The sequence below is a fragment of the Psammomys obesus genome, unplaced genomic scaffold (assembly GCF_907164565.1).
Source record: "Psammomys obesus unplaced genomic scaffold, mPsaObe1.curated_primary_1811, whole genome shotgun sequence".
NCBI lineage: Eukaryota > Metazoa > Chordata > Mammalia > Rodentia > Muridae > Psammomys > Psammomys obesus.
The window spans coordinates 161,503-172,944 of record NW_026590062.1 but is presented as its reverse complement, the minus strand read 5'-3'; the positions used below and the strand labels follow the sequence as shown (position 1 = coordinate 172,944).

At 48.7% G+C, this 11,442-nt stretch overlaps 1 protein-coding gene across 2 annotated transcripts; it reads left to right on the top strand.

Annotated features, from left to right (window-relative positions):
• Positions 1-7,287: 7,287 nt before the first annotated feature.
• P2rx2 (purinergic receptor P2X 2) lies at positions 7,288-10,434 on the top strand. 2 transcript variants are annotated; one of them, XM_055606167.1, is made up of 12 exons: positions 7,288-7,489; positions 7,635-7,770; positions 7,866-7,937; positions 8,015-8,090; positions 8,168-8,264; positions 8,400-8,480; positions 8,589-8,727; positions 9,061-9,191; positions 9,343-9,436; positions 9,568-9,633; positions 9,712-9,789; positions 9,986-10,434. In XM_055606167.1, exons 1-12 carry the CDS (start codon positions 7,314-7,316, stop codon positions 10,067-10,069), a joined length of 1,230 nt encoding a protein of 409 aa, XP_055462142.1. In that variant the 5' UTR covers positions 7,288-7,313; the 3' UTR covers positions 10,070-10,434. The 2 variants fall into 2 exon arrangements, with proteins under 2 accessions (XP_055462142.1, XP_055462141.1); XM_055606166.1 differs by having other exon boundaries at positions 9,712-10,434.
• The last annotated feature ends 1,008 nt before the right edge of the window (positions 10,435-11,442 follow it).

The following is an 11,442-nucleotide window of genomic DNA, read 5'->3' as shown; positions in this document are numbered from 1 at the left end:
CCCATATACTCCAACAAGCAAGTGCTTAAAATTGTTCCTCATGCTCTGTCACCCCTAAACTGACCCTCAGCCCAATCCCCATCTTACCCGGACTGCCTCCTGCCTTTACACATATTCTAAAATCTTACAGTTTTTACTTCATCTTCTCCAGGTATGCCAGCCTTGGGGGCTAAGGTGACTACACATAGCCAGCCTTGGGGCCCAGGACAGGACACAACACTATCTGGCCTCCAATCTACAACCTCAGCTTCCAGGGACGTTGAGGACATCTCTCTTGTGAAGCTGGGTGTGTTGGTTAGTTTTTGTCAATTTGATACAAATCAGAGACACATGACAAGGAGGAGCCCGGACTGAGGAATTGCCGCCATCAGTTCGGCCTTCATGCATATCTATTGGGTATTGTCTTGATTGACAATTGATGTGGGAAGTGCCAGCCCTGGCATGGTGGTCCTGATTATGAGCTGGGGAAGGAAGAGCAAGCCAGTAAGAACCCTCCTTTTGTGATCTCTGCTTAAGCTGCTGCCTCTAGGTTCCTGTTTAAATTCCTGCCCTGACTTCCCTCAGTGATGGACTGTGATGTGGAAGTATAAACCCTTTGTTTCCAGGTTGATATCAGTTGCTATTTTGTCATAGAAGCTGAGGGCAAACTAGAACACAAGTTCCTGATTCATGCTCCACCTAAGCCTCTGGTTTTCAGAAGATTTCCAGTGATGTCTTGTTTGTTTTCTTCTGTTCTTCATGTGTTGCAAAGTTAGCTCTCTCTCTCTCTCTCTCTCTCTCTCTCTCTCTCTCTCTCTCTGTGTGTGTGTGTGTGTGTGTGTGTGTGTTACTTCCCAGACTGCTTGGAAGCACAAGCAAGAAATCCTGCTGGAAGGAAAGGTTGAAGCTACGAAGCTCAGATATGGTTCTCTAGCTAGCATCCCCCATTATGCTGCTTGTTCTGGATTGGCCTTGATGGGGTGCTGGGACTACAGAATGGCAGACCTGAGCCTAGGAACAGGCACAGATTGGAGCATCAGAAGGAGAGACTGCTGGGAATTTTCCCAGCACAATTAGGCTGGCCCAGAGGCATTCGCTCCACTATTGTTGATTCCTAAATTAGGGACAGGAAGAGAGACTGGAGACAGTGGGAAGCAGGAGGAGAGGGTGGAGGAAGCATAGGGACACTGGTTTCCTCTAGCACTCTGTCCCATGCCACGCCAAGAGTGGCATTTTTACTGAGCACCTGCTGTGTGAATTGTATAAAATCTACTTTACCCTAAGGGTATCTGAAAATCACCTTTCTGCCCACCAACTAACTCCCTGAGAATGAAGTCAACCAGTGAAGTTTCCTCATCAATCAGCAGAACACATGAGTTTTGGGTTCCATAATGTCAGAGATACAGGTCTACAATAAGCCACAGATCACTGCACTGGAACATTTTCTTCAAGAGTCTGGTTCATTGGTTTTGGAAGAGAGCATCACAGTCTGAAGGCCGAGTTCTATTTTGATCCACATTAAAAAAAGAAAGAGGAGGAAAAAAAGAAAAGGAAAAGAGGAGATGAAGGAGAAAGAAAAAAAAGGAAGAAAAAAAAAAGACCCAGTGAAAGAAAGGCTTAGTAAAGGACTGACCATTTCCTCTTCTAAAATCCACTTTTGAAAGAGCACATCACTTTGTTTTGTGTGTGACAGAAGTTTGAAATGCTTCCCCTAAGAAGAAAAAAAAAAAAATCCCAGCAGGTCAAGTGTACCTGTTCTTATTTGTGAGCCTTTCATCACTTGCTTTCATCAGCCTCATGGTTTTGCATGCTATCCAACCCTAAGTCACTTTTTGCTCCAATAAACTCTGCCATGTTTATTTAAGGTTCTCTCTTTTTGGGAGTGGGCATTGAAACAGAGACTCTCTATGTAGACCAGGCTGTCCTCAAACTCACAGAGATCCCCTGCCTCTGCCTACCTGAGTGCTGGAACTAAAGGTGTACGCCACAGGGCCTAGCTTCAAGGTTCTCTTTTGGTACGAGGTTACCAAGTATGTTCCCATTGGACCCCAAGGAAGGCTTTTCATTTTTTGGCTCGGAATAACAGGAATTTATTCTCTGACAGTTCTGGATCCAGAAGTTCATATGCAATCAAGGTATCAGCAGTTCCTTCCAGAAACTCGGGGGTCGGGGTGGCTTTTCTACTGTTCAGTCTTACAGCTGTGGCTTATAATCAGCATCCTGAGGTCTTATCATTTTAGTGGTAGTCCCCCTGTCAAAAGTACTCAAAGATGGGCCAGACATGGAGGCACATACCTTTAATCCTAGCACTCAGGAGGCAGAGGCAGATGGACTTCAAGGCTAGCCTGGTCTACATAGGGAGATCCAGGACAGCCATGGCTACATAGTGCTACTCTATCTCAAAAACAAAAAACAAAAACCTCAAAGACCCTCCAAAAAACACTGGCACTTATTTGGAATGGACAGCATTGTACCAGGAATACATGTGTCCAAGTAAACTGTGGATATATTCCTGGAGGTTCAAGGGCTTGGAAATTTATTTCATTGATTTTTTTTTAAATTAAGTATGTGGAGGTAAAAGGATAATTTTTGTGAAGTCAGTTCTCTCTTTCCACTATATGGGTTACAGGAATCCTAAGTGCCCACAAATACTTCTATTGAGTTACCTTTCCAGCCATCTGTGGAAGATTTTAAAGACAAAATTGAGGAGTATTATATTAGACATGTTGAAACAATTATTTTTTTCTCCCCTGCCTCCCTGAAACAATAACTTGTTTGGTTGGTTGGTTGGTTGAGACAGGTTCTCACTGTGCAGCTCTGGCTAGCCTGGAATTCACTATGTAGACCAGGCTAGCCTTGAACTCAGAGATATGATTGCCTGCCCAATACTAGGATTAAAGAGCACCACCATTTCCCAGCTCTGGAGCTACATCTTTGACAACACGACTAACCTTCCTCAATGGTTCAGCTGGTGGTCCTGGCAGAGGCTTCTGAGATGGCTGCCATCACAACCTCCTGGCTTTATCTTGTTAGGGTTCACAGAGTAACTACTGTCTGATTCCACAGTGTTTCATATTTGGTACCGAGAAACAAAACATACAGGTCCAGCCTGTGGGTAAAAACAGACCTGTGGGGCTGGAGAGATAGCTCAACAGTAAAGGGTAATTGTTGCTTTTGCATAGGACCCAAGTTTGGTTCCCAGCACCCACATCAGGCAGTTCTTCTGGGCCTCTTGGATACCTGTACTCATATAAACATACACACATGGAGTCACATATACACAATCAAAAATAAAATAAACATTTTGAAAAAAACAACAGTGCTGTGAGCAATCACAAGGACCTGAATTAAATCCCCAGATTCATGTAAAAAAAAGCCAGATGTGGGGGTAGTGGAATGGCTCAGCAGGTATAGGCTCTTGCCTACAAGTCTTATGATCTGAGTTTGATCCCCAGGACCCAAATGGTGGGGAGAGAAAACCGGTTCCCACACATTGTCCTCCGATGTCCACACAAGCTGCTCCACATGTATGCACACCAAATAAAATGTAATAAAAAAGGGGTGTTGGAGCTACGGCTCAGCGGTTAAGAGCACTTGCTGCTCTTTCAGAAGACATGAGTTCATTTCCCAGCACCCACATGATGGTTCACAACCATCTGTTACTTCAGCTACACTGTTACTTCATGCCCACTCTGCCCTCTGCAGACAACAGGCATACACATGGTACACATGCAGTTAAAATACACACACATATTTAAAATAATGAAATATAAATAGAGCCAGGTGCAGTTGTAGGCTTTTGTAATACCAGCACCGGGGAGGATCGTTGGTGGCTGCTGGCCAGCCAGAGCAGCCTAACTGACGAGTGCTAGGCTGATGACTGTATTTAAAGCAGCAGAAGATACATACAAGGTTGTTCTCTAACTTCTGCAGGCATGCATACACATGAACACACACCACACACACACCACACACACACACACACACACACACACACACACAAATACATACAAATAAACAGCAACAACAAAACACAGAGCTGTGACCACAGTCTGAGGAACCCAGGAGGAGCCAACCATAGCCTTCCACCATCTACTCCAGAAGGTTGAACCTCCATCAGATCTCAGCTTCTATGTTTTTAAAGATTTTTTTTTTCATTTTTGTTTTTATATGTGTTTGTTTTGACTGCATTTAGGTGTGCACGTGTACTGCATTCCTGCCTGATACAGAGAGAGCATGGGATCTCCTAAAACTGGAGCTACGGATGATTGTGAACCACCATGTGGGCGCTGGGTACTAACCCTGGGTTCTCTACAGCAGCAGTCAGTGCTCTTATCTGCTGAGCCAGTCTCCAGCCCAAGCGCCCATGGTTTTCATTTACTCTCACTCTCCCAATTCAAGACCATTTGTACTTCTTGTTAGGAATGGCAGACACCTCCACATCTCCCATGCTGACCCCTGGCCCCTGCCTTCTCCTGTTCCCAGTCACTGCCTGCTGTCGAGTCTGCCAGCCACAGGAGCGGGGCTGACTGCTGGCTGTGATCTTAGTCCAAGTTCCAGATAGAATCCTGTTTTGAGTGCTTCAAGTGAAGCAGTTGTAGAAAGGTGGAAAGGACCGGAGACCACTCTTGTTTCCTTCATAGCAAGTCAAGGGTCCCAGATGCCCCTTGCCACTAGGTATTTGGCGCACGGAGCATTTCCCCAGTCAAGACAGCAGAGCCACAGCTATTGTACAAATTCGGCAAGTGTTCTTTCCGTGTAGCCTAATAGGCTTCTTATGTTATAAATTGAGCCATAACCTGAACACTTTTGAATTTCAAACTCACTATGTTCTTTTTTTGTGCTTGTAACAAGGAAGAGATTTTTGTTTCAACCCTTCTTATAAGTCCCAACAAGTTCACAGGCCCAGTTCCCAAGAACACTCTGTTACCTCCCATGAGAAGCCCGGTGTAAAAGGACATAATTCACCAGGGTTCACCACACTAATCACACAGGACTACTGATAAAAGGAAAAATGAATGTGGTCTATACATACATACCACAACATAGGAAAGCCTTGAGGACGCCATGTTAAATAAGCCAGCTAGTCACAGAGGCCAAATAATGTTGTACTCCATTTACATGAGCGCCCTGGAGTTGCCAACTCCATGGAGACAGACGGTAGAGTGGTGTCAGGGTCTAGACAGCCACTGTTTGATGAGAAAATATGCTCTGTGGGGGGTGGAGGGCTTTGTGGTGACTCTTGAGATAAGGCTATGCCTACTCCATATTATATTATTCACATTATATGAAACAGGGTTTTTAGGCCTGCATTGTCCCAGAAGAAGCTGTTTCACAATTAACTTTTCACTGTTTTGAGGGAAAAGGGATGACTGCAGCCAATAGGTAGACCCAGAAACTATACTGTTTCCTGTTTCCTTGTCAGGTACCAGGACAGGCAAATATGACTTATTCCAGGGAGTAAAAAGGTGGTTTTGGGGACTGCTGAATACCCAGTGGCCCTACCTCCTTGCTTCAGATCCTCTTGCTCCTCTGTGAGACCAGCCAAACTGCAGTTTCTAGCACAGATTAAGTAGAGGTTTACAAATTAGCCAAGGAAACAGCCCTCTAATCTCTGAGCTGTAACTTCACTCTCTGCTTCCTGCTTCCTGTCCCGCCCTCAGCATAGGACCTCTAAGCTTGGACTTGCCCCCCACCACCGTTTCCCTGCCTTTTGCTTCCGTTCCAAGTCAGGACTAACCATTAAGAGCCCAACACAGCCAGTGTAGGACACTGGCCCATTGTGGGCCACCCACCCCTCCCCAGGACAACAATTCCTTAGGCACCTAGAGTCTCCGCTTCCCGGCTCCACTTTATACTGTCGGGTGCTCATGTCCGGTGCTGACTCCACCTCTGAATAATAGTCTCAGTTTGTTCTCATTTACTCAGTGCTTCTGCCATGTGTGGGCTGTTCATCCACTTGAGATTTTTGCTTTTGTGTGGGGGCGGGGTGGGGGATGGGGACTGAACCCAAGGGCTCACAAACATTAGGCAAGTGCCCCACCCTTGAGCTATCCTGAGGTATATATAGCTCCAGAACTCCCTGTTACCTCTTTAGGGTCAGGTACTTACAATTAATTCTCCTGTCTCAGACTTCCAAGTGGTGAGATTACGTTTTTTGCATCACCATGATCAGGCTTAGGCAAATTAAATCAGGGTTTAGCTAAAAAAGGAGGACTCACAAATCATGGCACCAAGATCAGTGGAGGTCCTTGGTGGAAAACAGGAGGGATATAATCATCATCTTGGTGATTTCAGGCGGGAGGTCCTGTCTGGAAGGGATCTGGGCAATCTGCAATCTGAGATGGGCTTAGACCCAACCTTTTGTTACAAAATATTCTCTAAAATTATGCGTTCAGTTTTTTTTTTCTCTATATTTGATTGCCTTTGCTACCTAGGCACTGGTCAGGTTTAATCAAATAGTTCAAATATGCACGTTTCCCCAACAGTATGTGGGTGGATATTGGAGACACGATAAAGCCAGGTGTAAGTTGTATTTCACAGAAAAACTCATGGAGACATGACGACTACTGTGACGTAGAGCTTAGGAGGGGGAACAGGAACAGCTGCTTCATGGGGAGGGGCTTCATTTTGGGGTGGAGAACGTGGGGTTTTGTTTGTTTTGTTGTTGCTGTTGTCCAGTGAAGGGAACCGCACAACATTCAGCATGGACTACACTCACTGGACCGTTTACATGCTAAATGCATCTTATTTCCATAAAAGAAGACAGCTTAAAATCATCTCTCTGTGACCTACTAAGATGTTCGGTATTTGCTTCAAATATCCTGGGCGCAGGAGAGTCACCTAATCAGGTTCCAGGAAACAATTTTGGTTTGCAAGAGTGGAGTGGAAAATGGAATTTACACCGCAATGCCGGGCTGTTCCGTGCAGGAATGAGGGTTGGAGCTTTGCGCCCTTGTGCGTCTGTTGTGAGGAACCTGGGGTACCGTGAGCCCGCCGCGGGGGTCCTGTCCTGAGCCTCAAGTGTGGAGCAGACAAGAGAAGGGCAGCTCTCTCCCAGTGCTCTCGAGGCGCCCACCCCAGGCTGGCCTGGCCTCTCCGCCCTCCTTGTTACCAAGCCGGCGCTGCGACCCACCAACCACCAGGCTGCGCTCTGAGCCGGCCGTACCTGCAGCCTTCAGGGAGACCTGTATTTACAAGTCCATCAGCTTAGAAAAGGGACTAGACTACCACTGTCACAATGGGCGGGGAGCGAGGCCACACCCCCAGCCTGCTCAGGAGAGCTGCGGGTGTGAGGCGCCCCTGCCGCTCTGGTGGACCGAGCTCCTTGGGCCATGGCCGCTGCACAGCCCCAGCTTTCCCCGGGGGCGGCCATGGTCCAGCGCTGGGCCCGGAGCTGCTGGTCCTCGTTCTGGGACTACGAGACGCCCAAAGTGATCGTGGTGCGGAACCGGCCCCTGGGATTCTTTCACCGCACGGTGCAGCTGCTCATTCTGATTTACTTCGTGTGGTGCGCGGGCCGGGGCACTGTGGGCAATCGGGCGGAAGGGGATCCTCAGCTGGGGGCATGCGCGGGCGCCCATAAGGGCACCAGGAGAGGGGTGTCCTGGTCTCTCCAGAGTTGCCTCCGGAGCCGGCACCGCCCTGTCCCACAGGTACGTATTCCTCGTGCAGAAAAGCTACCAGGAGAGCGAGACCGGTCCGGAGAGCTCCATCATCACCAAAGTCAAGGGGATCACCATGTCGGAAGACAAAGTGTGGGACGTGGAGGAATACGTCAGGCCCCCGGAGGTGCGGCGCTTCCTGCCCCAGGCCCGGTACTCCTCTGCGGTGTGACTAGTCTGAGTGAGCTGACCAGCCCACCGCGCCTTTATTTCTGCACCCAGGGGGGCAGTGTGGTCAGCATCATCACCAGGATCGAGGTCACCCCTTCCCAGACCCTGGGAACCTGCCCAGAGGTGAGGTGGGTCAAGGGTGGTCTGGGCACACCTGGGCCTGTTACCGTCTGCCCTCTGACCTACAGTCTCCGCTCTAGAGCATAAGGGTTCACAGTTCCTCCTGCCATTCAGATGACGACTGCGTGGCGGGGCACCCGAACATGAAAGGCAATGGTCAGTGTCCACCAGGGACAGCGGGAAAGGTGGGGTTAGCACTGACCTCGGCGGGTTAACCAGTGTCTGCCCTGCAGGGATTCGGACAGGGCACTGTGTCCCCTATTACCATGGGAACTTCAAGACCTGCGAGGTGTCAGCCTGGTGCCCGGTGGAGGATGGAACTTCTGACAAGTATGCAGGACCCACAGACGCCATTGCCAGTCTCCTCCCTTCTTTCCGTCGTCTTTTCTCCCCTAATCCCCGCCCCCGCCCCCGCCCCTGGGCTTTAGGGGAAGGAAGACTAAACCCCTCTCTGTACCTCTGCAGCCATTTTCTGGGTAAAATGGCCCCAAATTTCACCATCCTCATCAAGAACAGCATCCACTACCCCAAGTTCAAGTTCTCCAAGTAAGTCTGAGGGGCAGAGTAAGATCAAATATAATGCCTGCCCAGACTGTAGGCTTGTGCCGGGATCCGGGTTTTTAGACAGGCCTTGTGTCCTCTGCTACTCCTTAGGGGCAACATCGCAAGCCTCAAGAATGACTACCTGAAGCACTGCACATTTGATCAGGACTCTGACCCGTACTGTCCCATCTTCAAGCTGGGCTTCATCGTAGAACAGGCAGGGGAGAACTTCACAGAACTGGCACACAAGGTGTGTGTGTGTGAAAGAGAGAGAGACAGAGAGAGGCGGGGGTGAAGCTTGTGCCAGTATCTGCTACCTAAGAAAGGTTTCACTGCAACTAGATGTACTTCTCTGTCGTGGCCAGTTTTGGCTGTGTTTAGGCAGAGGGGAGAAATGTGATCACGGTCCTTGCATGCACCTGCTCAATTATTGACACCTGGTCCCATGGCTGGTGCTAGTACCACACGCTTTCAAAGCCAGACATTCACTTGTTCCTTGGACCTTTGGCTCTGAGCTGAACCCTACCCCTTGAAGTTTTTCTGCTCTATGCTTCTCAACTCTCCTTGGCTCACTTTTCTGCAGGGTGGTGTCATTGGAGTCATCATCAACTGGAACTGTGACCTGGACCTGTCTGAATCAAAGTGCAACCCCAAATACTCTTTCAGGAGGCTCGACCCCAAGCATAACCCCGCCTCCTCAGGGTACAACTTCAGGTACCTTGTTCTCCTAATGTCTGGGCCCATAACATAGACAGTGGTGTCTGCTTTGACTATAGGGGTCCTAAGGAGAGGAAGATGAGTTTGTACAAACACCACAGTCCTCAGTCTGACAGCTTGGACACTGCTTTGCTTCACCCAACCCTAGGTTTGCCAAGTATTACAAGATAAACAGTACCACCGTCGCTCGAACTCTCATCAAAGCCTATGGGATTCGAATCGATGTTATCGTGCATGGACAGGTACAGCTGAAGGGTTCCACCTAGACCTGAGCTAGCTCCATGTCTCTTTCTGCACCCCACCCTCAGGCTCCACTTCTGCCACAAGCAGCCTATGCTGAATGTCTAACTAAATGCAAGCCTGTTTCCTACAGGCAGGGAAATTCAGTCTCATCCCCACCATCATCAATCTGGCCACTGCTCTGACCTCCATCGGGGTGGTAAGAAATCCACTTGGGGTCTAGGAGGGGTTGGGGGTGTCTGATATGCCCTTACCCAGTGGTATCTGCTGACTTCAGGGCTCCTTTCTGTGTGACTGGATTCTGTTAACATTCATGAACCAAGATGAGCTCTACAGCCATAAGAAGTTCGACAAGGTGTGTACTCCAAAGCATCCCTCAAGTAGATGGCCTGTGACCCTTGCCCTTGTCTTGGGCCAGGTCCCTCCCCCACCTAGTCACTACTCCCAGGATCGGCCAACCAGCCCTCGAGCAGGTAGACATCCAACGTTGGGAGAAAGGGCAGAGCTACCACTGGCTCTCCAGTCTCCTCGGCCTTGCTCCAACTGAGCAGATGGTGGACACTCTTGACCAGCATATGGGGCCTTCCCAACAGGACTCCAAATCCACGGACCCCAAAGGTTTGGCCCAACTCTGATCTCATCCTCACTAAGTTACAGACATGGATCTGGGAGGGCAGAGATGCTTCAGCTGCTTTGGCAGCCCTAGGGAAGATCTGTATTCTTCAGTAATCAAGCTTGTCCATGTGACTGGGAAGTAAGACACACCTGTGCAAGAGGACAAGCGCCTTGCTCTAGCCTATGCTTACATTCTTCTTTTCCCCAAGGCTTATGGGGATACATGGATTCCTGCTATCTCCTTTCCCAACTGAATTCCTCATAGGATCCCCCCTCTTGTACTCTCACACAGCCTTCTGGGATCCCAAATCAGAGCTAAGTCGTCCTGTTGTATCATTTAAGCCCTGCTTTAGAAGCCACAGCATGCTGAGTCCAATAAAACAGCGATGAGCCTCAATTGTGGCCTCAATTCTTTGAGAGCAGCCATGTGCTCAGGAATATAAGGCAGGAGAGTCAGTCTCCTTCCCAGGGGAACTAGTTACTGCACCTTTGCTCTTAGTAGAGTGATCCTGGCTAGGCAGACTGTTGGGAGCCTGGTTCTTGGTTCTCTGGTGAGTATGTGCCACCAGAAAGTATCCTAGCTCAGACCAGTACACCAAGTGGCAGTGGCTAAAGAATTAGGAAGGGGACCCTTCAGTCTCTGCCCACATTGCCTCACGATGGCATGCTTGTGTGCGCCCCTAGTTGTCACACCAAGTATTTATAGGATGCTTGGAAAAACACTAGCTCTTGATAACCCCAGAGCCTTCCCTTTTTTAGTCATGGCCTCCACAGGCCACAAAATGTTTAACTTTCCCCGTGTCTGGTTTAGATGTCCAGCTCTAGTTTTAGACAACTTTCCAGTTTTGTCTCTGGCTACAGCTTAGAAACTAGGGCCAGAGAGGCAGTTTTCTTTCTCAAAATCCCTAAACTGACCTCTGAGGGAACCCAGGATGAGTGGTATCTGTGGCTGCAGTGACTTAGCCTGTGCTGCTGCTGTCCATCAGCTCTGCTGGGAGACAGCCAATGCCTCTTGGGCCCAGAAATCCAGGAAGCTAAGTTAACCAGCTCCCTCCTTCCCCATTATCTCTAATTTGATTTGATCTCCATTCAGCAAGTCCCAGCCAGCTCAATCCACATTCCAAACAGGGAGGATCAAGCAGGTATCAGGTTTCTCCCTGAAGACAGCCTGAGCTCATCAAGGTTCAGACAAGTGCCTGATGGATAGATATTAAACTTCCCTTTCAGAGACTGAAGCTCCCTATACAAATACAAAATAGTAAAACTAAGAAGTGGAAACTATAGGGAGAAGTGATTAAGTAGTTACGAGCACTTGTACGTCTTTCAGAGGATCGGAATTTGGTTCCCAACACCCACATGGTGGCTGACCATCTGTAACTTGAGTTCCAGGGGG

What these genes read in the sequence shown, in the direction of transcription:
- P2rx2 (XM_055606166.1), top strand. Translation starts at nt 7,314, where the DNA reads ATGGCCGCTGCACAGCCCCAGCTTTCCCCGGGGGCGGCCATGGTCCAG. An exon ending in AATACGTCAGGCCCCCGGAG is followed by an intron (nt 7,771 to 7,865) that starts GTGCGGCGCTTC and finishes TTCTGCACCCAG; the next exon opens with GGGGGCAGTGTGGTCAGCAT. An exon ending in TCACAGAACTGGCACACAAG is followed by an intron (nt 8,728 to 9,060) that starts GTGTGTGTGTGT and finishes ACTTTTCTGCAG; the next exon opens with GGTGGTGTCATTGGAGTCAT.